General features: G+C 44.0%; 1 protein-coding gene across 6 annotated transcripts in view; it reads left to right on the top strand.

Annotated features, from left to right (window-relative positions):
* ATP2B2 (ATPase plasma membrane Ca2+ transporting 2) overlaps positions 1–25,346 on the top strand; it is a 464,478-nt gene that overhangs the window by 361,346 nt on the left and 77,786 nt on the right. For all 6 annotated transcript variants that reach the window (XM_049862310.1, XM_049862309.1, XM_049862313.1 and 3 more), the window contains 2 exons: positions 23,295–23,552; positions 25,031–25,156. In XM_049862310.1, coding sequence (XP_049718267.1) covers positions 23,295–23,552; positions 25,031–25,156 — 384 coding nt within the window. The remainder of the gene's footprint in view (positions 1–23,294; positions 23,553–25,030; positions 25,157–25,346) is intronic.

The raw sequence follows: 25,346 nt of genomic DNA, 5'->3' as shown, positions 1-25,346 counted from the left end.
GTCAGACACACATGGGTTGGTTGAAATGCTGCCACCATCACTTCCCAGCTGTGTGACTTCAGTTTCCTTCTCCTCTGTGGCACAGGGCAAGTGGTCCTCTCTGGCAGGGTTATTGTGAGGAAGTGATGAAGTGATGTGAGGCCAGTGCTGGCACAGCCTGGCACATGGGGGATGCTCAGCTCTGCCCTGGTCATGGCTGCTCTGGGCTTCTTTCTCCAGATCTTTGTCTTGGATGCCACTCTTTGAGCCTTATCTGAGAAGGCCTTTCAGTCCCTCTGTGCCCCTACCCCTTTCACATTCACATGCCCTGGGGTTAGTTCCATGTAATAATATACACACCATGGGGTTGATGTGAATACATTTTCCCACATAAGGAGACTCAGTCTTGAGAGGGCAACCTGAAATCTGTTCCTGGATTCTGTCTTGCTCTGTGGACCAAGACAGACTCCAACCACCCAGGAGGATTCTGAAGCCCACTGCTCCTCTCAAAGTCAGTACTTGGGCTCCTGAAGGAAGCCTCAACCTCAAGTCATCCTGCATCCCTGAACTGTTCCTCAGCACTGCCAAGTGCAGTGCTTTACCTGTTCAGTCAGGGCATTTCTTTATGATGGCAGAGTCTTTTAAACTTCCTTGATGGATTCTGGGAGGAATTCTGGGAAGATGGCAGCATAAACGAACCATCATTCTGAGCCTCCCCCACAAATACAACAAGAAATACGATAAGGAAGCAGTGCTTGGCTTTGAGGAACTCTGAATCAAAGAGCAGAGGAAAGCAGCAGGAAACTGCAGACAGGCAAGAATCAACAAGTCACATACAGTAGGAAAATCACTTATACCACCGTCCCTTCCCTTCCCTCAGCCACTCAGGCCACTGGCTGCTGTGAATTCGGGTAGTGGCCCAGAAAAAGAGCCTGCTTCCCTAATCCACACAGCTCCTACCTGTACAAAGAGACAAGACCCCAAGCTTCTGCTCTAAAATCAACAAGACAGACCTTCTCGAGGGGTCTGTTTGGAGTGTGCCATCACCTCCCCCACCAAGACACTGTCAGTTGCAAGCCTACTCTGAATTGCTGTAGAAGGTACATGCAGTGGAGTATGCTACCATAGCAAACACTCTACTGGCCTCCCTGTGCACCCCATTGCTCAGCCTCAAAAATCAACAGGACAGACCTCCTGGGGAGTCAGTTCAGGTCTGTCTGCTCCCCCTTTTGGGCAGTACTGAGAACTGCTGACTGAGACTGCCGTGTGTTAAAAAGCAGGAATTTTTAGTGGAGGCTACACCCACAGCCAACATACTATGGGGGGGGCTCTGACAGCAACAAGGCAAACCTCCTTGGAAGCCCTTTTGGAACATGACAGCCCCTTCCCCATCCAGACATTGTCACCTTCAAGCCTACTGTGAGTTACTACAGAAGAGCCTTGCAGTGGGGACTGCTCCCATAGTCAGCACTTTACCTGCCTCCCTAAGTACCCCATAGCTCTGGCTCTGAAACCCACAGGACAAACCTCCCTGGAGGTTAGTTAGGGTTACTCCGCTCCCACCTCCAGCTGATGCTGAGGACTGCTGTGCATTAGAAAGCAGGAGTCTTGAGTGGAGGTTGCACCCACAGCTAACGATCTACCAGGGGGGTTCTGATAGCAACAAGGCAGACCTCCATGGGAATCAGACCAGAGCGTGACACCCCCTCTTCCACTTGGTAATTGTTGGTTGCCAGTCTTGCAAACTGCTACAGAAGTCCCCCACAGTGGAGTTTACTCCCAGAGTCAGCACTCTACCTGCCTTCCTGTGCAGCCCATAACTCAGGTCTCGGAAACCAACAGGACAGACATCCCTGGGGATCAGTTTGGGTCTGTCTGTCCCCCTTACAGTAGATGCTGAGGACTGCTGACTGAGGCTTCTGCATGCTAAGAATCAGGCATCTTGAGTGGAGGTACATTCACAGCCAACATACTAAGGGGAGGGTTCTGATAGCAATAAGGCTGACCTCCCTGGGGGTCCAGTCGGAGTGTGGCTACCCCTCTCCTAACCAGTAATTGTTGGCTGCTGGATTGATACGAACTTCTACTAAAGGTTCCCTATAGTGGAGTCAGGAGGTGGGTCATTTAAATGGAGACTCTTTCCCTAAGCACTACAAGGCCGCTGGGGCTCTGCACCAACAAGACAGACCTCTAAGAGGTCCTTCTGGGGAGTGCCAGCACCTCCTCTTCCTGAATGGAGGAAAATCTGTCTGTGCTTCCCCTGAATGCCAGCTCATATATAAGCAGCTCCCACAGATAGGGAAGGAAACCTTAGGCAAAAGCAGAGGGTAACACCTAGCCCCAAAGGGGGCTTCCTGGGTGTGAGTTTTCCAATTAAAAATATGATTGCAGAAACAGAAAAGGGAAAGGAGTAATAACTAGAGAAAAGGGACCATGCCCCCTGGTGGACACACTCTTTAGTACACAACATCTCACCTGAATGGTGGTGCCCATTGGTTGACAGACTGACTGCACAGTGTTCTCTGGTGTGTGTGGAAGAATTGAAAACTGAAAAATGAGGTTTGGAACTTTCACATCTCAATTAAACCAGGGAGGGAGAAGGAGCTATTGCAGAGAGGGAGCTAAAACAGTAAGCAAAGGCCAAAGGTTATGCCTGCCTAAGAGTTCTTGTAGAAAGTAGTGCAGGCAAAAACACCAAATACTGGAGGAAAACTGAGAAAGTTAACACCCTCGAAAATTCTGATGCCCCAGCAAAAATCACCTGACACACAAAGAACAGAGAGACAGTGGCCCAGCCAAATGAACATGACAAAGGGAGTGAAAGCACATATGGGGACGACCAAATAATTTTAAAATGGAAGACTATAATACAACAACATTAAACATAATTAAAGAACTAAAGGAGAACATAGACGAAGAGCTAAAGGAAAACAATGCAAAAACAAAATGAGGATCTAAAAAAAGAGATATTGCAACTGAAAGGGACAATAACTAAAATGACAAACACAATAAAAGGACTTACCAACAGATTTAATCAGGCAGAATAAAGAATCCGCAAATTAGAGGATCAGACAGTTAAAATTACAGATGCTGACAAGCAACAAGAATGGAGGCTCAAGAAGACTCAGCACAGGTAAATGGAATTATAGGACAACAAAAAGAGACCTAATATATATATAAAAAAGAAAATATATGCATCATGGGAATTCCAGAAGGAGATGAGAGAGAAAGGTATAGAAAGAATATTTGAAGAAATAATGACAGAAAATTTCCCCAATCTAATGAAGGGTATGAATTTACAAATCCAACAAGCTCAAAGAAGCCCAAACAGGATAAACTCAAAGAGATCAATACCAAGACACATCATACCTAGGCTCTCAAAAATTAAAGAGAATCCTGAAAGCAATGAGAGAGAAGCAAACATTCACATACAAAGGATCCCCAATAAGATTAAGTGCCAGTTTCTCCTCAGAAACATTGGAGGCCAGAAGTCAATGGAATGATATATTTAAAGTGCTTAAAGAAAAAAAAAGTTAACCAAGCATACTATACCCGGTGAAACTATCCTTCAAGAATGAGGGTGAAATTAAAACATTCCCAGGCAAACAGAAGCTGAGAGTTCATATCCACCAGGTTGGCCCTACAAAAAATGCAAATGGTAGTTTCACAGATGAAAAGGAAAAGACGCTAGAAAGTAATTCAAAGCTATACATCGAAAGAAAGATCCCTAATAAAGGGAAATGAATGGAAAAGTATAAGGGCTAATAATAAGGCATTCATGCTCGGTAACTCTGTCCTTCATGTTTTTTAATAAGAAATATATAAAAGGCAAGGATAAAATTATGTTACAGGGCACATGAAATATAAAGACGTAGTTAGCAATAACAACAACAAAAGGGGGAAAGAGAGTAATGGGATAGGTATAGAATTTCTTGTATGTTACTGAAGTTAAGATGGTGCCAACTTAACCTAGAGTGTTATAAATATAAACCCTTAAATGTAATATTCATGATAATCGCCAAGAAAATATATTAAAAACATACACAAAAGGAAAAAAGGGAACCAAAAAGGCTCACTACAATAAAGCAACAAAACACAAAAGAAAGCAGTACTAAAGGACAAGGACAAAGAAGACTTAAGACACATGCACGCAAAAAAAAAATAACGAAATGGTAGAAGTTAATCACTTCTTATCAGTAATTACAATGAATGTAAGTGGACTAAATGCTCCAATCAAAAGGCAGAGAGTAGCAGAATGGATAAAAATAATGATCCAACAACAAACTGTTTACAAGAGACATACTTTAAACTGAAGGGCACAAATAGGTTGAAAAAGAAAGGATGAAAAAAAAAATCCATGAAAATAATAACCAAAAGAGAGCTGGGGTGGCAATCCTGATATCAGACAAAGTAGACTTTAACACAAAATCTATCAGAAGAGATAAAGATGGGTATTAAAATATAAAAACAAAAACCCATTGCCATCGAGTCGATTCCAACTCATAGGGACCCTATAGGGCAGGATAGAGTTTCCAAGGAGAGCCTGCTGGATTCGAACTGTCGACCTTTTGGTTAGCAGACTACACCACCAGGGTTTCCAAGATGGACATTATATAGTGATAAAAGGCTCAATTAATCAAGAAGATTTAACAATCGTATATATATGCACTCAACATCGGGGCACCTAATTATATAAAGCAAACACTGATAGAATTGAAGGGAGAAGGAGATAGCACTACAATAATAGTTGGAGACTTCAATACACCACTTTCAGTATTGGACAGAACATCTAGAAAGTTCAGCAAGGCAACAGAGGACCTGAATGACACTATAAACCAGCTAGACTTAACAGACATATATGGAACACTCCTCCCAAAAACAGCACAATATACATTTTACTCCAGTGCACACAGATCATTCCCCAAGATAGACCACATTTTAGATCACAAAGCAAGCTCTGATAAATTTAAAAAGATTGAAATCATACAAAGTGTTTTCTCTGACAACAATGAAATGAAGCTGGAAACCAATAACAGGAAAAAAAAACTGGAAAACACACAAGCATATGGAAATTAAACAACACACTATTAAACTACCAATGAGTCAAGGAAAAAATTCAAAGGGAAATCACAGATTTCTTAGAGTCAAATGAAAATGAAAGCACAGCATACCAAAATTTATGAGATACAATGAAGGCAGCATTCAGAGGGAAACTTATAGCAATAAATGCCTACATAAAAAAAGAAGAAGGATCTCCAATTAACAGCCTAACTCAACAACTCCAGGAACAAGAAAGAGAAGCACAAACTAAGCCCAACACTACCAGAAGAAAGGAAATAACAAAAATCAGAGCAGAAATAAATTAAATCAACAGAAAAACAATAGAGAGAATCAATAAAACCAGAAGTTGGTTCACTGAAAATATCAGTAAAATTGACAAACCTTTAGCTAGACTGACAAAAAAAAGATACAAATAACCAAAATAAAAAATGAAAAGGGGGATATTACAACAGACCTGATAGAAATAAAGAGAATTATGACAGACTATTATGAACAACTGTATGGCAACAAACTGGATAACCTAGATGAAATGGACAAATTCTTAGAAGCACACAACTTACCTGAACTGACTCGAAGAAATAAAAAGTCTCAACAGACCCATAACAAGTGAAGAGTTTGAATCAGTGATCAAAAATCTCCCAACAACAGCAAAGTCCTGGACCAGATGGCTTCACTGGGGAATTCCACCAAACATTTAGAGTAGAATTGACACCAATACTGTTTCAACTCTTCCAAAAGATAGAGAAGGAAGGAATACTCCCTAATTTGTTGTATAAAGCAAACATAACCCTGATACCCAAACCAGGCAAAGACACTATAAGAAAATGACAAGTCAATATTTCTTATGAACATAAATGCAAAAATCCTCAACAAAATACTAGCAAACAGAATCTAACAGCATATTAAAAGAGTCATACACCATAACCAAGTGGGATTTATTCCAGGAATGCAGGGATGGTCAGTGTTAGAAAATCAATCAACATAGTGCACCACATCAATGAAACAAAGGAAAATAACCATATGATCATCCATCCCTATGGATGCAGAAAAGCATTTGATAAAATCCAACAGCCTTTCTTGATGAAAATCTTAAAGAAAATTGGAAGAGAAGGGAAATTCCTCACTATGATTCAGGGCATATATGAAAAGCCAACAGCCAACATTACACTTAACAGAAAAATACAGAGAGCTTTCCCCTTGAAATCAGGAACAAGACAGGAGTCCCCGATCTCACCAGTTCTATTCAATATTGTATTAGAAGTTCTAGCCAGAGCAATAAGACAAGAAAAATAAAGAAGAGGTATCCAGATTGTAAAAGAAGTAAAATTCTCTCTATTCGTGGGTGATATGATCCTATATATATAGAAAATCCCAATGAGTCAACAAGAAAATTTCTAGAGCTAAGAGGAATTTAGCAAAGTTGCAGGATACAAGGTCAACAAACAAAAATCAGTTGGGTTTCTATACACCAGCAGTAAGAAATCTGAAAGGAAAATTAGGGAAACAATTCTATTTACAATAGCATCTAAGAGAATAAAAAGACCTAGTAATTAATCCAACCAAAGCCGTGAAGGACTTACACAATGAAAGCTATAAAACTCTACTGAAAGAGATTAAAGAAGACATAAGTAAATGAAAAGATGTTCTATGTTCATGGATTGGAAGACTTAATATTATTAAGATGTCAGTACTACCCAAAGTAAACTATAGACTCAGTGCAACCCCAATCAAAATTCCAACAGCCTTCTTTACAGAAAGAGAAAAACCACTCTTCAACTTTATATGGAATGCCAAGAGGGCCCAAATAGCTAAAATAACATTGAAAGAGAAGAACAGTAGGAGAGCCCACACTTCCTGATTTTAAAACATACTATACAGCCGATTTCAGAAGAGAACGTGGAACCAGGGATTATCATTGCTGATGTCAGATGGATCCTGGCTGAAAGCAGGGAATACCAGAAGGATGTTTACCTATGTCTTATTGACTATGCAAAGGCATTCGACTGTGTGAATCATAACAAATTATGGATAACATTGCGAAGAATGGGAATTCCAGAACACTTAATTGTGCTCATGAGGAGTCTTTCATAGATTGAGAGGCAGTTGTTCGGACAGAACAAGGGGATACTGATTGTTTTAAAGTCAGGAAAAGTGTGTGTCAGGGTTGTATTCTTTCACTATACCTATTCTGTATGCTGAGCAAATAATATGAGAAGCTGGACTATATGAAGAATGGGGCATCAGGATTGGAGGAAGACTCATTAACAACCTGCGTTATGCAGATGACACACCCTTGCTTGCAGAAAGTGAAGAGGACTTGAAGCACTTACTAATGAAGATCAAAGACCACAGCCTTCATTATGGATTGCACCTCAACATAAAGAAAACAAAAATCCTCACAACTGAACCAATGAGCAACATCATGATAAATGGAGAAAAGATTGAAGTTGTCAAGGAATTCATTTTATTTGGATCCACAATCAACAGCCATGGAAGCAGCAGTCAAGAAATCAAAAGACGCATTGCATTGGGTAAATCTGCTGCAAAGGACCTCTTCAAAGTGTTGAAGAGCAAAGATGTCACCTTGAAGACTAAGGTGAGCCTGACCCAAGCCATGGTATTTTCAATCGCATCATATGCATGTGAAAGCTGGACAATGAATAAGGAAGACGGAAGAAGAATTGACGCCTTTGAATTGTGGTGTTGGCGAAGAATACTGAATATCCCATGGACTGCCGAAAGAAGGAACGAATCTGTCTTGGAAGAAGTACAACCAGAATGCTCCTTAGAGGCAAGGATGGCGAGACTGCGTCTTACATACTTTGGACATGTTGTCAGGAGGGATCAGTCCCTGGAGAAGGACATCATGCTTGGCAGAGCACAGGGTCAGTGGAAAAGAGGAAGACCCTCAACTAGGTGGATTGACACAGTGGCTGCAACAATGGGCTTAAGCATAACAACAATTGTGAGGATGGCTCAGACCGGGCAGTGTTTCGTTCTGTTGTACGTAGGGTCACTATGAGTTGGAATTGACTCGACAGCACCTAACAACAACAACATACAGCTACACTAAACAAAACAGCCAGTACCGATATAACAATAGACACATAGACCAATGGAATAGAATTGAAAGCCCAGAAATAAACCCACACATCTGTGTTCAACTTATTTTTGACAGTGGTGCTAAGTCCGTTTGATGGGAAAGAAGAATCTCTTCAGTAAATGGTGCTGGGAAAATTGGATTTCTATATGCAGAAAAATGAAATAACATGCCTCACACCATACAAAAACAAATTCAAAATGGATTAAGGACCTAAATATGCAAAGTAAAACCATTAAATTCTGAGAAGAACAAGTAGGGGCAACGCTGTCAGGCCTAGCTCTCAATGCACAGTCAGCAAAAGATGAAATAAATAAATGGAACATCAAAAAACTTTAAAATTTGTTCATCAAAAGACTTTACAAAAAAAGTGAAAAGTCAAGCAACTGACTGGGAGAATATCTTCAGAAACCATATACCTGACAAGAATCTAATAACCAAAATATATATAAAATATCAACAACTTAACAACAACAAAAAAAAAACGAATCATAAAATGAGCAAAGGGCTTGACTAGATATTTCACACCCCAAAGAGGACATTCAAATGAGCACCAAACACATGAAAAGATGCTTAGCGTCATTAACCATCAGAGAGATGCAAATCAAAACCACAATGAGATACCGTTTCACTCCCACTAGGATGGCTAAGATTAAAAAAAAGAAGAAGAAGAAAATAACAAATGTTGATGAGGTTGTGGGGAAATTGAAACCCTTATCCGTTGCTGGTGGGAATGCAAAATGGTACGGCGATTATGGAAAACAGTGTGACAGCTCCTCTTAAAACTAAAAATAGAACTACCATATGACCCAGCAATTCCACTCCTAGGTATATATTCAAAAGGCTTGAACGCAGAGACTCAAAAAAGAGACGTGTACACCACTGTTCATTGCAGCGCTATTCACAACAGCCAAAAGGTGGAAACAACCTAAATGCCCATCAACAGATGAGTAGATAAACACAATGTGGTACACACATACAATGGAACACTACTCAGCCGGTAGGAGAAATGAAGTCTGGATACATGCTGCAGTATGGATGGGGCTTAAAGACATTATGCTGCATGAAATAAGCCAATCACAAAAGTACAGATACTATATGACCTCGCTTACATAGAAAGATAAGAAAAGGCAAATGTATAGAGACCGAAGTTTATTAGTGGTTTATTAGTGGTTACCAGAAGGAGGGAGAAAAGCGGGATTAACGGTGATGGAAAAATCACATTGATTAAGGGTAGGGCTGCACAGTCGATTATTGAAATTGCTGTCAATAAGTTGAACACTTGTAAAAAATTAAATTGGTAAAAGTTGTGTGACAGATGTTATTTACAACGACAAAAAAGAGAGTAGCTTCTGAGGCTGCTTATCTCTTGTGACCCATGGTACATATGGTGACTGCATGCTTTTTCCATCTCTGGGGTTTGTTGGGAAGCTCCTCTCCCACAGACATTATGTGCTGCATGCAGGCAGAGACCTGCGTAACAGTTCGAAATGAAAAAAAAATGGGTGTATGCTGCAAATTACTGTTTTTACAGGGTATGGTATAAGGTGGTACTGAATCAACGTTCTGGTAGGAAAAATTTGGATTTTGATAAAAAAATATTTGGGACACATATGTCCGTCTGGACTCTGGTGGTAAAATTTGGGTTATGGGGTGAGGCAAGAAAAAAACCATAATACCTACCAAAAATTCAACAACACTTAATGATTCATCATGCATTCCATTGATGAAAATACATGGTATCAACAAAAAATTCAAAGTAGAAAATAATTTGGTCTTGAAAGGGTTATGTAAAACCAAACACCTTATGGGATTTGGTTCCTTGGTTTGGAGATTTAGGGTCATGGTTTCATGGGACATCCCAGTTAATTGGCCTAATAACATATTTAGTGCCTCTGTTCTACCTCCTAGTTTGATGCATAGTGCCTGGGGTCTTAAAAGCTTGCAAGCAGCCTCCAGGGCACAATATTTGGTCTCTATTCACCTGGAACAACAAAGGAGTAAGGTAGTCAGGAACAGGAGGATAATACAGAATGTGTGGCAAATTGCCTTCATGAACAACTGCCTCCTCTGCCATGAGACCAGAAGAACTGGATGGTTCCCAGCTACCATTACTGAACATTTTGTGTGTGTGTGTATTTTAGATGAAGATTTACAGAACAATCTAGTTTCTTATCAAACAGTTAGTACACACATTGTTCTATGACATTGGTTAACAACTCCACGACATGTGAACACTCTCCCTTCTCAACCCTGGGTTCCCTACTACCAGCTTTCCTGTTCCCTCCTGCCTTCCAGTCCCTGCCCCAGGGCTGGTGCACCCCTTTAGTCTTGTTTTGTTCCATGGGCCTGTTCAATCTTTGGCTGAAGGGTAAACCTCAGGAGTTACCTCATTACTGAGCTGAAAGGGTGTCGAGGGCCATACCCTCAGGTTTCTCCAGGCTCTATCAGGCCAGCAGGTCTGGTCTTTCCTTTGGAGCTAGAATTTAGTTCTACATTTTTCTCCAGCTCTGTCCAGGACCCTCTATTGTGATCCCTGTCAGAGTAGTCAGTGGTGGTAGCCAGGCACCATCTTGTTTTACTGGACTCAGCCTGTTGGAGGCCGTGATAGATGTGGTCCATTAGTCCTTTGGACGAATCTTTCCCTTGTATTTTTTGTTTCCTTCATTCTTCCTTGCTCCCGAAGGAATGAGACCAGTGGAGTATGCTAGATGGCCGCTCACAGGCTTTTAAGACCCCAGATGCCACTCCCCAAAGTGGAATGTAGAACATATTCTTTATAAACTATGTTATGCCAATTGAACTAGATATTCCCTGAGATCATGGTCCCTACAGCCCTCAGCCCAGCAATTCAGTCCCTCAGGGAGTTTGGATGTGTCTATGGAGCTACCAAGACCTTACCTTGTACAGGTTGTGCTGGCTTCCCCAGTATTGTGTACTGTATTACCCTTCACCAAAGTTTCCACTTATCTATTGTGTATTAAGTGTCTTTCCATCCCTACCCCTCCCCTTCCTCATAACCATCAAAGATAGCTTCTTTTTGTACGTAAACCTTTTCATGAGTATTTACAGTGGTGGTCTCATACAATATTTGTCCTTTTGTGATTGACTTATTTCACTCAGCATAATGTCCTCCAGATTCATCCATGTTACGAGATGCTTCACAAATTCATCATTGTTCTTTATTGTTGCATAATACTCCATTGTGTGTATGTACCACAGTTTGTTTACCCATTCGTCTGTTGATGGGCATCTAGGTTGTTTCCATCTTTTTGCTATTGTAAACAATGCTGCAATGAACACGGGTGTGCATATGTCTGTCCATGTGCTGATTCTTATTTCTCTAGGATATTCCTGGGAGTGAGATTGCTGGATCATACGGTACTTCTATTTTTAGCTTTCTGAGGAAGCGCCATATCATTTCCCAAAATGGTTGTATCATTTTGCATTCCCACCAGCAGTGCATAAGAGACATTACTGAACATTTTGATCAAAGATTCCATAGAAGAACCTTAATCAAAAGGGGAAAAGCACAGAGCAGAATTTCAGATTTTCATGGACTCTAGTCTTAACGGAGCCATGGAGGGTGGATGAACCCCTGAAACTATTACCCCAAGATAATCTTTAAACTTTAAACCAAAAATATCCCCTGAAGTTATCTTAAAACTGAGCAATAGTTTGGTTTAACTAGTAAAAAAAGAAAAAGTCTGCCTTGAGCATTATGCTCTTTTAAGGACTATCTATATAGGTTTTTTTTTTTTTATATAGGATCAAACTGACAACAGCAACTTGAAAGACTAGATAGAAGCCTTAGAGGGCAATGAGTTTATGTTAATGAGGGAGGAACAACTCAGAAAAGGAGGGTGAGAATGGTTGCACAACTCGAAGAATGTACTCAGTGTCACTAAATTGTACATGTAGAAACTTGTTGAATTGGTATATGTTTTGCTGTGTTTATTCTCAACAACAGCAAAATAAATAAAATTTAGGAAAAAAAATGCTACTTTAAATGTGAAAATCCACAATTTTCGTACTGCAACAGTCATACGTGGTCACTGTGGAAAAACATCTAAAATGTAGGTAAAGACAAAGAGGAAAAGTAAAAGTACCCATAACCCTACCACCTAGAGAGAGCTACGGCTAATCTCCAGTGTGTGGATCCTGAGTAAATGTTTATATATATTTACATTTTTTAATATAGTTCGAATCCACCAGGCGCTCCTTAGAAACTCTATGGGGCAGTTCTACTCTGTCCTATAGGGTCGCTATGAGTCAGAATCAACTCGACGGTAGTGGGTGGTGGGTGGATATTTTATATATAATAATTGTAAATATTATAAATACATGTGCATATAAAAATACACATAAATAGAAACTTTTATATATTCATGCACTATATATATTTAAATATATGTGTAAGTTGTCATTGTTAGGTACCATCCAGTCAATTCGGACTCATAGCAAACCTATGTATAACAGAACAAAACACTGCCCAGTCCTGCACCATCCTCTCAGTCATTACTATGTTTGAGCCTGTTGTTCCAGCCACTGTGTCAGTCCATTTTGTGGGGGTCTTACTCTTTTTCGCTGACCCTCTGCCTTACCAAACATGTTGTCCTTTTCCAGAGACTAGTCCTTTCTGATAACATCTCCAAAGTACATGAGACAAAATCTCACCATCCTTGCTTCCAAGGAGCACTCTGGCTGTACTTCTTCCAAGACAGACTCGTTCATTCTTCTGGCAGTCCGTGGTATTTTCAATATTCTTTGCCAACACCATAATTCAAAGGCTTCAATTCTTCTTTGGTCTTCCTTATTCATTGTCCAGCTTTCGCATGCATATGAGGCAATTAAAGATATCATGGTTTGGGTCAGGTGCACCTTAGTCCTCAGAGTGACATCTTTGCTTTTCAACACTTTAGAGAGGTCCTTTGCATTAGATCTCCCCAATTTTAAACACATATACACACAAATTATGGGATATATGGACTTACACAAATATGTTTTTATTATTACATTGCTTTCTTATCTGTTTTTTTTAATTAGCAAGGTATTGTGAACACTTTTCTTTATTATTAATTATGATTCAACATTTCCTAATGAATGTGCTGCACAAATAAATAATCCCACTATGCTCACTGCTTCAGGAAATCAAATAAAAAGTTAATAGTATGTAAGAAATAACCATCATATTACTGGCCTCTGTTTCCTCAGACAAGGAGGTGGTCTCTGAGGTCCCGTAAACTTCTATCGCCCATCCCTACCCAAGCCAAGTTTCCCCAGAGAAACCAGATATCCAAGTCTATTAAGCTGATCACCTCAATTTTATGTATAAAAAAATAGTAATCCTAAATCCATATTTTTTTTTCTGCATGATCTCTTCCCAAAGAGAATTTAAAGACACTTACAAGAAGCCCACATCAATTAGAAATCCAGACCCAAGGAAAGGAACAGAAGCAAATAAGCCAAGAATAATGGCTACCATGACTGAGATTTAAATTTGGCTTTGAGCTTCCTGGCAGCCAAGGCAGAAAGGGAATTAGGATGATTTGCATAGCTCAAGTCATTAACAAGGAAAAACATTAGTTCTTTAGGAAAATAGCATTTCCCCTAACAATGAATTCTGGGATAAACTTTTCACATGAGATATTATAAGAAATGTATAATAGGCAGTGTTCCTTGCAAATATTTTGTAGCAAATGTAGAAAATTGTGCATAACTCCTTTATTTAATATTTGTGTTTTTGGTGAAGTTTACACAGGAAATTAGGTTCTCATTTAGCAATTTCTGTACATGTTGTTCAGTGACATTGGTTACATTCTTCACAATATATCAGCATGTTCATTATTTCGGTGTTGGTTTTTCTGTTTCCATTAACATAGCTTTCCTGTTCTCCCCACTGCCCCACCACCCCCAGGCCTCTCATCTTTGGTCTAGGGTAAATTTAACCATTTGATTTTATCTAGATGATTATTTTGAGAAGCACAGTACTCACGGGTGATATTATTTATTTTATGGGCCAATCTTTCATTTGGCTGCAAGGTGCCCTCTGGGAGTCCTTTGAGTTTCAAGTTCAAAGAGTATCTCAGGGTGAAAGTCTCAGGGTTTTATCTAGTCTCTACCGGTCTAGTAAGTCTAGCCTACTTCTGGGAATTTGAGTTTTGTTCTACATTTCTCTCCCATTTTATCTGGGACCATCTATTGGGTCCCTGCTCAGAATAGTCAGTAGTGGTAGCCGGGCACCATCTAGTTCTTCTGGTCTCAAGGTAGTGTTGTTGTTCATGTTGACTCTTGGTTCTGTAGACTAATTTCTTTGACTCTTTGGTTTCCCTCTTTCTCTTTAGCTCCAGACAAGTAGAGACCAATAGTTGCACATAACTTCTTGAATAATCCTTGAACAATGTTGAGGGGTGCAACACAAAAGCATAACGACAATAATAATACTTCCTACTTATTTTACAAGTTCATCTAATCCTCACAACAACCCTGTGGGCAGGTGCTATTATTATCAGAGAACCAAGGCCCTGAGATAGTAAATGACTTGCTAAGGTCATACAGTTAGGACATGGCAGGAGCATCACTTAGACAGAGCCCCACTCCTATCCCTCAGCTGTGTTTCCTCCAATGGATGAGGCTGAGTCAGCACCACCCGGGTTAATGGCCCCCTGTAACTTGATTCATTGCAAGATTAGGACTCAGAGGGCAGGGGGTAAGGGGTGGGAGTATAGCTCAAGCATCCCGTGTGAGCCAGGAGGAGCCTCCCCATAGCCCTCTGGCTAGGTGGTTGCTCATACTTCCACTTAAGAGGTAAGGAAATCGAAGCCCAAAGAGGAGGGACTTGCCTACAAGCCAACAGTTTGCAGGTGGTAAGGCTGGACTTTAAACCCAACTCTGGCTCTTTCCACTGCCCACCCTGTCTCCGACTGAGGCACTAAGCTCAGTCATGTTCTGGGTCCGGGGCAGCTGTGCACACACTCCAGCCCTTACAAAGTGAAGCTCTTTGGGCTTGGGGACTAGACTTCTCCTGGAGCCCTGGCCCTGACCTGAGCTCAGCCCCTCGATGTTGCCAGAATCGCCCCACTCCCACCTCAAGTTAGACTCAGGCTTCATGGCTCCTCCCCACCCCCTAATGTAAAAATAAAATAAAAATTCCAAAAGCACTGGGCAAGCCGTCGGTTTTACTGAGGAAGAGAGGGGAAGGGTTATGTCACATCCCACTCAGCAGAAGCCTTCAGACACCTCTCTCTCTTCCCACTCGGCCCACTCAGCTCCCGTCTCCATTCCCCATGCACATAGCCTTCTAGAGACAGGGCCTGCCTGCAGCCGAGCATCCTCTATGTGCTGCCACTTCATGTCCTGGTCCTCGCCGGACCCTCACAGCTACTTGGGAGGGACAGCAGAGCACATCACACCCATTTTACAGACCAAGAAACTGGGGCTCGGAGGAAAAATGTTGGCGAAAGACCTCTGTGGGCCCTCCTGAGCAGCCACAGTTGACATTGAGCCACTGCTGTGGTGGCGACAACCAGGAGTTTTGTTTGAAAGCGTGAAATGCAACTGGCTTCTCTTTGATGAGTAAGCAACTACCAACCTCCTGGGAAGTATAAAGGCTAATGCTCAGAGCCTGGGCTCAGGTCCCAGCTCTGACTTGGAATGGGCCAGGCTTTCAGTGCTCCCAGCCTCAGTGACCACATCCATAAAATGGGTGGATAATAGTACCTACCTTACAGGCCCTTGTGAGCATTGGAGGAAATACAGCAAAGTGCTTAGCACAGAGGCCAGTAGGTTTTTTTGTTTTGTCTTTTTTAATATTTTATTGTGTTTTTGGTGAAAGTTTATACAGGAAATTAGGTTCTCATTTAATAATTTCTGTACATGTTGTTCAGTGACATTGGTTACATTCCTCACACTATATCAGCTTCTTGTTGTTGTTAGGTGTGGTCGAGTCAGTTCCAACTCATAGTGACCCTATGCACAACAGAACGAAATACTGCCTAGTCCTGCGCCGTTCTCACAATCGTTGTTATGCTTGAGCTCATCGTTGCAGCCACTGTGTCAGTCCACATCGTTGAGAGCCTTGCTCTTTTCCACTGACCCTGTACTTTGCCAAGCATGATGTCTCTCTCCAGGGACTGATCCCTCCTGACAGTATGTCCAAACTATGTAAAACACAGTCTTGCCATCCTTGTTTCTAAGGAGCATTCTGGTTGTACTTCTTCCAAGACAGATTTGTTCCTTCTTTTGGCAGTCCATGGTATATCCAATATTCTTCACCAACACCACAATTCAAAGGCATTCTCATTATTTCTATTTTGGTTGTTCTGTTTCTATTAATCTAACTTTCCTGTCCCCCCAGCCTTCTCATCTTTGGTGTAGGGTAAATTTAACTATTTGATTTCATCCAGATGATTATTTTGAGAAGCACAGCACTCAGCAGTGATATTTATTTTATGGGCCAATCTTTCATTTGGCTGGAAGGTGTCCTCTGGGAGTGGTTTGAGTTCAAATTTAAAGAGTATCTCAGGGTGAAAGTCTCAGGGGTTCATATAGTCTCTACCAGTCCAGGAAGTCTGGCCTCTTTTTAGGAATTTGAGTTTTGTTCTACATTTTTCTCCATCCTATCCAGGCCCATTTGTTGTGTTGAGTCCCTCGTCTGAAAGTTTGGTAGTGGTAGCCGGGCGCCATCTAGTTCTTCCAGTTGCAAAGTAGGTGATGTTGTTGTTCATGTTGACTGTTGGTTCTATAGACTAATTTCTTCTTTGAGTCCTTTGGTTTCTTTCTTTCTCTTTAGCTCCGGATGAATAGAGACCAGTAGTTGTATCTTAGATGGCTGCTTGCAAGCTTTTAAGACCCCAGACACTACTCATCAAACTAGGATGTAGAACACTGTCTTTATGGACTATATTATGCCAATTGACTGAGTTGCCCCATGAGACTATGGTCCTAAGCCCTCAAACTCAGTAGACCAATCCCGTGAGGTGTTTGGTTGTGTCTAAGAGGTATCCATAACTGTGCCCCCATGTGCTTTTTCTTATACTTGAAAATATATGCAGCACACATAAGCCTACACCTACAGTTATTCATATATGCAGAGGCCCGTGTTGAGTAAACGCTCAGTAGGCAGGAGTTACCCCTGTGGTCGGGCGCTCCTCCTCTTTAGAAAGGCATCCACGTTCTTTCCAACGCTCCAGAATTCGGGTCTTCTCTGTGGCAAAACAGAGGTCGACAGCTGAGCTTATACAACCACATGTTGCAAAACCCCAGTGCCTCCCTACCCTCAACCTCCACCCAGGCTCCCTGCCCCCAGGTCCAAAGATCCAGCGCATGGACCGGAGGGGAACGGGGAAACCACACCTCAGGTGCCAGACAGAGCCAGAGCCCAGAATGCATTGAGGAAATTCTGCAGAAGCAACAACACCGGCTGTGTGAGAGCAAAAGAAAGAATGGAAGGCAGGCAGGCAGACCAGCAGGCAGGAAGGTGGGCAGGGGGTTACATGTAACCCAGCCCACAGAAAGCATGACCACAATTCCCCAGCTCCCACTGTCCGGTGTCCACTTTGTGAGTTTGCTCAGTTTGATTGGTCACATGCCATTCTCTTGTGGTGCCTCAGAACTCACATCCTGAGCACAGAGCTGTGATGCAGGCTGGGCACACGGCGTCCCCCATCTCTGCCCCAGTCTGCAGGTGGGACTCTGGGTGGGCAGGGGGATTACCCAGAGTTGCTCAGCAAAGATGTGGGCTGTAATCCAAAGCCTGGCCACTGTCTTGACTCAATGGGGACAACTTCAAATGACAGGGATGAAAGACACATCTGAGACTCATTTCCAGGGTCAGGTTTGAGGGAGGCCAGGGAATACAACACCACTGCAGTACTGGGGGTCTGGCCACCTCCCCCCGCCACTGGAAGACACGCCCTTCTAGGGAGGAAGCCTGTTTTCTTATAGTTGAAAAAAGCCAGGGATGTGGGTTCAAATCCAAACCTAGCTAGTCGTCAGCAAGTGATAGCCCCTATCCAGGCCTCGGCTTCCTCATCTGTAAAATGAGAACGGCAATACGTGCCTCTCAATATTGACCTGAGGAATTAGAATAGTATGTACAGTGAACTCAGCACAATGCCAGGCATATAGAAGGTGCAGAGTCAGCCAAAGTACCAGGGTATGGTGAACACACAAAAACCAGTCAGAAATCTGAAAAGGAAATTAAGAAAGCAATTTCATTTACTATAGCATCTAAAAGAATAAAGTCCCTAGGAATAAATTTAACCAGGGAAATGAAAGACCTATATACTTGAAAACTAAACAATATTAATAAAAAAATTAAAGAAGACCTAAATAAATGAAAGGGTATTCTGTATTCGTGGATTGGAAGGCTTAGTATTGTTAAGATGTCAATACTACCCAAAACAATCCATAAATTCAATACAATCCGCATCAAAATTCCAACAGTCTTCTTTGCAGAAATGAAAAAAAGTAGGTGTTGACTGACCACACTACCCTGTGGGACCACGCCTAGTGGTGATATTGTTAACATCTGCTCACATTGTCTAGTTTTATGTAATACTTGACTCCAGAAGCTTGCTCTCAGGCTTTAGCTCATCGTTTTTCCCTAAATCACCAGAGACAGACTTGGCTGGGCTGGGCTGGGCCAAGCTGGGCTGGGCTGGGCCTGGCTGGGTCAATATCCCCTCGTGAGGGGCAACAGCAGGATCCACAAACCTAGGGTTCGAGACGCAGCTCTCTCACTTCCTGGAGTGTGGCCTTGGGGAAGTCTCATCTCCTCCCCTCTCAAACTGCGATGATAATAACACTACCCCCAAGAAAGCAAACGTGGATGGATTAGGATGCTGCAGGGCACTCTACAGCCTCAGAGTCAGTCACCAGCATCTTTTCGTACTTGAAAGAAACCCTGGCTCAGAGACCTTTGGGCACTTGTCTGAGGTCACACAGCATGTTTGTGGCAGGGCTGTTACTGGCACACCCAGTCCTCCCAGCAACCTGCCCTGACAGCTCCCCTGGTGCCAGAGTACCCAGCACAGCAGCAGGCACATAGTAGGTGTTCAGAATGTGTGTGGGGTTTGACCCTTTTTGACTAATAAGTATAACCTCTGCCATTTTGAGGGCCCACATGTCCTGCTGGTCTTTGATGGTTGTGGGGTTGAGGCCCAAGAGCGTCTCATGATGAAACGTGAACGGCCCGCTCCAACCGGCTCAGCTCCCGAGGAGCCGCAGGTCAACAGCTCCAGGTGTGTGTACATCCATTGATCCTCACGCCGGCTGTCTGCCACCCCAGGGCACCGCATGACCATCAGACACTTCTCAGGGGGAGATGAAAGTTAATCGGCTTTTGTTGGCAAAGTGAGTGCTTGGTACGGAATCAGCAAGGGCAGCAGGCAGAGCTGGGAGTGGAGGGAGCAGGGTGGGAATCCTGCCCAGCCACTGGGCCCCTGGCTTTCAGAAGCCGATCTGCAAAGACAGCTCATGAAAAGGGGAGAGGACCGATGTTAACATGTACCCACCACGTGCCAGGCCCTTGCCAGGCCCCAGGCTCGCAAAGTCCCTGAAGCCATCCCACTTTGCAGCTATCCAAACTGAGGCTCAGAGAGGCCAATTCACTAGCCCAGGGCCACACTACAGAGCCAGATCTTGCCAATTCCAGAATGAAAGGCTTTTCTTTGACCTGGGCTGTCTCCACATGTTCTAATAACTGCACCAATGGGAGCCATGGACAAAGCACACAACAGTAAAACGACAGTGCTCCCATTTACAGGCATGAAAAAATAAATAAATAAATAAATAAATAAAATTTTTTTTTTTTAGCACGGGGTCAGGGGATAGCAAAAGTCCAGTGAAGTGGAGCGCTAGGCTCTGTATCTCAAATCACTCCCCTGGAGCCCTAAGAGACTGCATTTCCATATACTGGACTTCTGTTTATCAAGGTTGACCTGTGTTGCCTAGTTATCGGGGTCTCTACTGGTGTCATTCATGTGTGGTACGGGAACCCCCTGTCACATGGGGCTCAAGGCTGCATGCAGGCGGGCTGTGGCACTTGAACACAGTAATTCACACCAGACACCGGAGAATAAATGAAGCAGAAGCTTACCTGAACATTTGCTGTGTGCTCATTGCGGTGGAGGTTTGGCATAAAGCCTCTCCCTTCATCCTCTCAACCACCTTATGAGGTGAGCATCCTGATTACTCCCATTTTGCAGATGAGAAAACTGAGGCGCAGCAGTTAAGTAGCCATCTCATGGGCACACAGCAGTTAAGTGGTGCAGCTGGGATTGATTCAAACTCAGGGCTTCCCCTCAGCAGGCATCCTTCTGCTGGCCCAATGCCAGTTATCATTAGCACAATTGTGATTATTATCGCTACCAAAGACAGTCCAGTTAAATAATTTAAAATTACTGGAAGAGTCTGAAGCTTCCAAGGAAGAAAAAGATAGCTTCGAGAAGCCCACACAATGATGTGGTTGTTTACTGATCTTCTGGGAGTGGCTGGTTCAGAGTTAAAATGTAGAATTTTCCAGCAGCATCCACTGCTCAGCCATAATGGTTCTGTATCTTCCAGAGTTTGATTTCACCTGCCAAGCCCAATTCAACCAGGAGCCGAGAGCTGGAAAACATTCCCTGGTACCGCTTAGCCTTCTTGTCATGTTGCTTCTGACGCCTGGCTGACCACATGTCTCTGGGATCTCTTGAAATTGGACTTTGGGATGCTGGGCCATGAGCCTATGGAAACATTTTCTACTTGGCCTTGTGAGGCCAGCACATGGCAAAGAGGGCCACTGGGCACAGGGCAATGGGCAGTGGGCTGGTTCTGAAGCCTACATTCAAGCCCTAGATCTGCTGTGTGACCTTGGCTGAGTCACCTCCCCTCTCTGAGCCGCTTCCCTTCTCCCAGCCAGCTTGAAGATTAAAGTGGATGCTTAGCACACAGCAGGTCTCAGGAGTTGCCCAGCCCCCTGCCTAGCCCTGGTGGAAGGAAACCACTCTGAGTTCTCCAGGGGTGAGTGGCCAGGCGCTGCTCAAGGTACTTTTCATAGACGTTGCCATTCCCCATGCCCCTGTGGAGAAAAGAATCAGAACTAGTCCTGGCTGTGGCACTCACCTCTCTGGGCCTTGGTTTCCTGATCTGTAAATGGGAGTAATCCCTGCTCCCTCTCTGGATCCTTGTGGGGGATGCAGGGAGAAGGTGTGTGTGGAGGGGTTGGGGAAGATTCTGGGGTTCAGCACAGCGTGGCAGGCCTTTCCTTTGAGTCTGAAGCCTTTGAATCAGATAGGTCTGGTGTTTTTCTGCTCACCCTGTGGGCCCGGCAGGCCTCGAGCAGTTTGGGGGGCCCAGGCTGGGTGATTCCGTGGTGAGGGGGGTGGGATGCAGGGTCATCTATAGGTCAGACAAGCGGCCCACCGCTCGGAGTGGCGGTGCTGTCACGGTGTAGTGGGCCGCACTCACTCCGCTCAAGTTCAACAAGGGCTAACTCGGTACCTCCTGCGTGCTGAGCACTGGGCTGGTGCGTCTCCTTCCTCTCCTCAGGCCCCAGGAGGTGGGCACAGTAATCCCCATTTTGGCGATGAGGGCCCTGAAGCTCGGGAGGCGCAGACTCACTGGGGAATGTTTGGTGGCAGCGGCGGCATTAGAATCCGCTCCTCCCTCCTCCCAGTCAGCTCCTCCTGGGGCGTGGCTGGCACTGTGGCTCCACCCCAGCCCTGCTGCCTGGACACCTGGAGGAGGGGACCCCCCCAAAGTGCATTTTAGACCCTGTGAAGCCCAAAGTCAAGGTGTTAGCAGGGCCACGCTCTCTCAGAAGACTCCAGAGGGCATCTGCTCCTTGCCCCTCTCCTGGCTTCTACTGTTGCGGGTGAGCCTCCGTGTTTTTTGGCTTATAGATGTTGTCGTTGTTGGGTGCCATGGAGTCGGTTCCAACTCACAGCAAACCCATGTGACAGAGTAGAACTGCCCTGTAGAGTTTTCTAGGTTGTAATCTTCACAGGAGCAGATCACCAGGTCTTTTTCTTGTGGAGCCTCTGGGCAGATTCGAACCACCAACGTTTTGGTTAGCAGCCAAGTGTTTAACTGCTTATAGATCTATCACCCCAATTTCTGTCTCTGTCTTCACGTGGCCAGCTTCCCTCTCTGTATCTTCTCCTCTTCTTTGTAAGGACACCAGTCAGATTAGATTAGGGCCCAGCCTAATGATCTCATCTAAACCTGACAATATCTATAAAGACACTATTCCCAAATAAAGTCCCACTCACAAGTCAACCCATAACAGACCCTATAGCATGTGCAATATGGGTTGTCTTTGTTCTGTTCCAACCTCATTTTTTCTCTTCTTGCATTAAGCCTTGTCCTGTCTGCTAGTTCTTTGTTGGGAACTCCACAAACCTCACCTTATTAAAAAAAAAAATTATTGTGGTGAAAACAAAAAGTTTGCCATCTTAACTACCTTTAAGTGACACAGTTCAGTGGCATTAATTACACTCACCATATTGTGCTGCCATCACTACTATCTGTTTCCAAAAGTTTTACATCACCCCAAATGGAAACTCAGCACCCCTTCAGCAAGAACTCCCATTCCCTCCTCCCCTAGCTGCTGGTAACCACTAATATGCTTTGGTCTCTACGCACTTGTCTGTCCTAGATATCATAAAAGTGGGATCATGCAAAATTTGTCCTTTTATGTCTGGCTTATTCCATCCTTAAATTTTAACCTTCACGATAGGTCTCTGAGATAAAGACTATTTCCCACTTTATAGATGATAAAACTGAGGTTAGTGAGGTGAAGTCATTTACCCAAGATCTCACAGCTAGAACAGAGACAGGAAACTGAAGTGGCTAAGAGGTGGGCTCTGAAGCCAGACTGCCTGGGTTCAAATCCTAGCTCCCCATGGCCCTTCCTAGCTTGGGTAAGTCACTTGACCTCTCTAAGAAGCCTTGGTTTCCACATTCTTGAAATGAGAAGAGTGAATACCCTATGAGATGATCCACATAAAGCACTTGGCACAGGGCATGACACATAGAAGCACTGGATAAACAGATCATTACCCTTCTGATTGTCAGTGTTGCTTGGCAGAGCTGGGATCTAAATCCAGACCCACGAGGCCTCTCTTGCCTAGCTAACCTCATCCTGCCTGCTTCCTTCTGCTCTCTACAGCATGCGCGACGGCCCAGGGTGGGGCAGAGGATGAAGGGGAGGCGGAGGCGGGCTGGATCGAGGGGGCCGCCATCCTCCTCTCAGTCATCTGTGTGGTCCTCGTCACGGCCTTCAATGACTGGAGCAAAGAGAAACAGTTCCGGGGCCTTCAGAGCCGTATCGAGCAGGAACAGAAGTTTACTGTGATCCGGGCCAACCAGGTGGTCCAGATCCCCGTGGCCGAGATCGTGGTTGGAGACATCGCCCAGGTCAAATACGGTAAGTGTCCTAGCCACAGAGCCAGTTTATAGAGCTGCAGTCTAGGCAGGTGTGGGCCAAGCCAGGAGCCCAGCAGAGCCAGAGAAACTGTTCCAGGGAGCAGGATGGGTCCCTAAAGGCTGAACCCCAGCCAAAATATCTTCTGAGAGCCTTTAGGAGGTAAGATGGTGCTTCCTGGAGGAGGTAGGATTCCAGAATCCATTTAAATCAGAAACCGCAAATACATGGCGTATGTGCCACCACTCTCCAAACCTCTATCCATGCAGACATCACTAATCACAGCTCAGAGCCTAGATACAATCGCAGAAGCCTTCTCAACACAACACTTCAAAGACCGCTAATACAGGTTTCCCCCACTATTCAAAAGTAGAGTGTTCCTATGAAACCTTTCATAAGCCGAAATGGCATGAAGTGAAGAAGCAAATTACCATTAATTTATATGGGAAAAATTTTTGAGCATTCCCAGACCCAAAAACTAACCTACCAAATCATACCAAATAACACATAAAACCTAAAATAACACTAACATATAGGGAAAACTGAGATGCTGAGTGTAGTTCCTGGGGAAGGAGCTTGGCGGCGCTGCTCTCACTGTTTGGGGGTGCGTGCTGCCCCTTTAACAGCTCGCTGCAAAACAAACCCTGAACACTATTTCCAGTTTTTACCTTTTTTCGTAAAAGCCAAAATCCTCTTAGCATTTCTTTTAGTTAGCAAAAACAGGGACTAATATAAATCTTTCATAAAAGCAAACTTTCAAGAAGGGAGAGATACCTGTACACAGAATGGATTTATGAGATGAAGTTCACTTCTCATGCCTGTTTGGCTGTCGACAGATGATGTTTGGGCTAGAGAAAGTGTTAGAGGGGGCGGAAGTGGATGAGTGAACATTCTAGGCCTGTGATGCTGCCATAGAGAAAGTAGGCCGACTGGCACCATAGGTTTGGAGGAGATATATCCTGGGTAATTAGAGGCAGAAGGTGTGGGGTCAGGGGAGATTGTAGTGGCCCTCCTCACTTAGCCCTATGGGTCTTAGTTTCTCCTGATAATGTGCTTGTCTTGATGCCTTCTCAACCTAGCCGAGACAGGCTGGCTCCTTCCATAAGAATTTCTCCAAACCACAGAGGAGACTAGAGAATGGATCTTGAAATTCAAGAGTCTCGATACGGAGAAAACTGAGCCCCAAATCCAAGTCAGGCCATGAGAAGCACTTTATAAACTGTAAAGCGCATGCCCGCTTGAGCTGGGATTGTTACTGGACCCAACCTCAGCCCTCCAGGCCTTGTACCATTCACCTTGGCCCCAGTCTCTAGCTGCCTATTTGGCCTGGGTCAGGGACCATCTTGGTTCCTGCACCCTGGGAACTCTGAGTGCCTGGTCCCCACCTGTGAGCCTTCCCTCATAATCACACCTCTGAGGGAAAGTTCTAGCCTTTCCAGCCACCTTAGACAGTGCTGACTCCCTGCCCTTACTCCCACCAGGCGACCTCCTCCCTGCTGACGGCCTCTTCATCCAGGGCAATGACCTCAAGATTGACGAAAGCTCCCTGACCGGGGAGTCTGACCAGGTGCGCAAGTCTGTGGACAAGGACCCCATGCTGCTGTCAGGTGAGCTGAAGCCAACTAATGGTGGGCTCACTCCCAGTGCCACCCCCATGCCGAGGGAGGGGGCCTCCTGTGTTTCCCCTCCCTGAGGCTGGACGTACCCGGAGAGTTTGGTCCTTGGCTCTGGGATCTTGGGCCAACTCAGTCCCAGTGAGAACTCCTTCTGTTTTCCCCAACAAATGTGCTTACCATG

This window comes from Elephas maximus, chromosome 20 (assembly GCF_024166365.1).
Source record: "Elephas maximus indicus isolate mEleMax1 chromosome 20, mEleMax1 primary haplotype, whole genome shotgun sequence".
In the NCBI taxonomy this organism is placed as follows: Eukaryota; Metazoa; Chordata; class Mammalia; order Proboscidea; family Elephantidae; genus Elephas; species Elephas maximus.
This window is presented reverse-complemented; position numbering and strand designations above follow the sequence as displayed.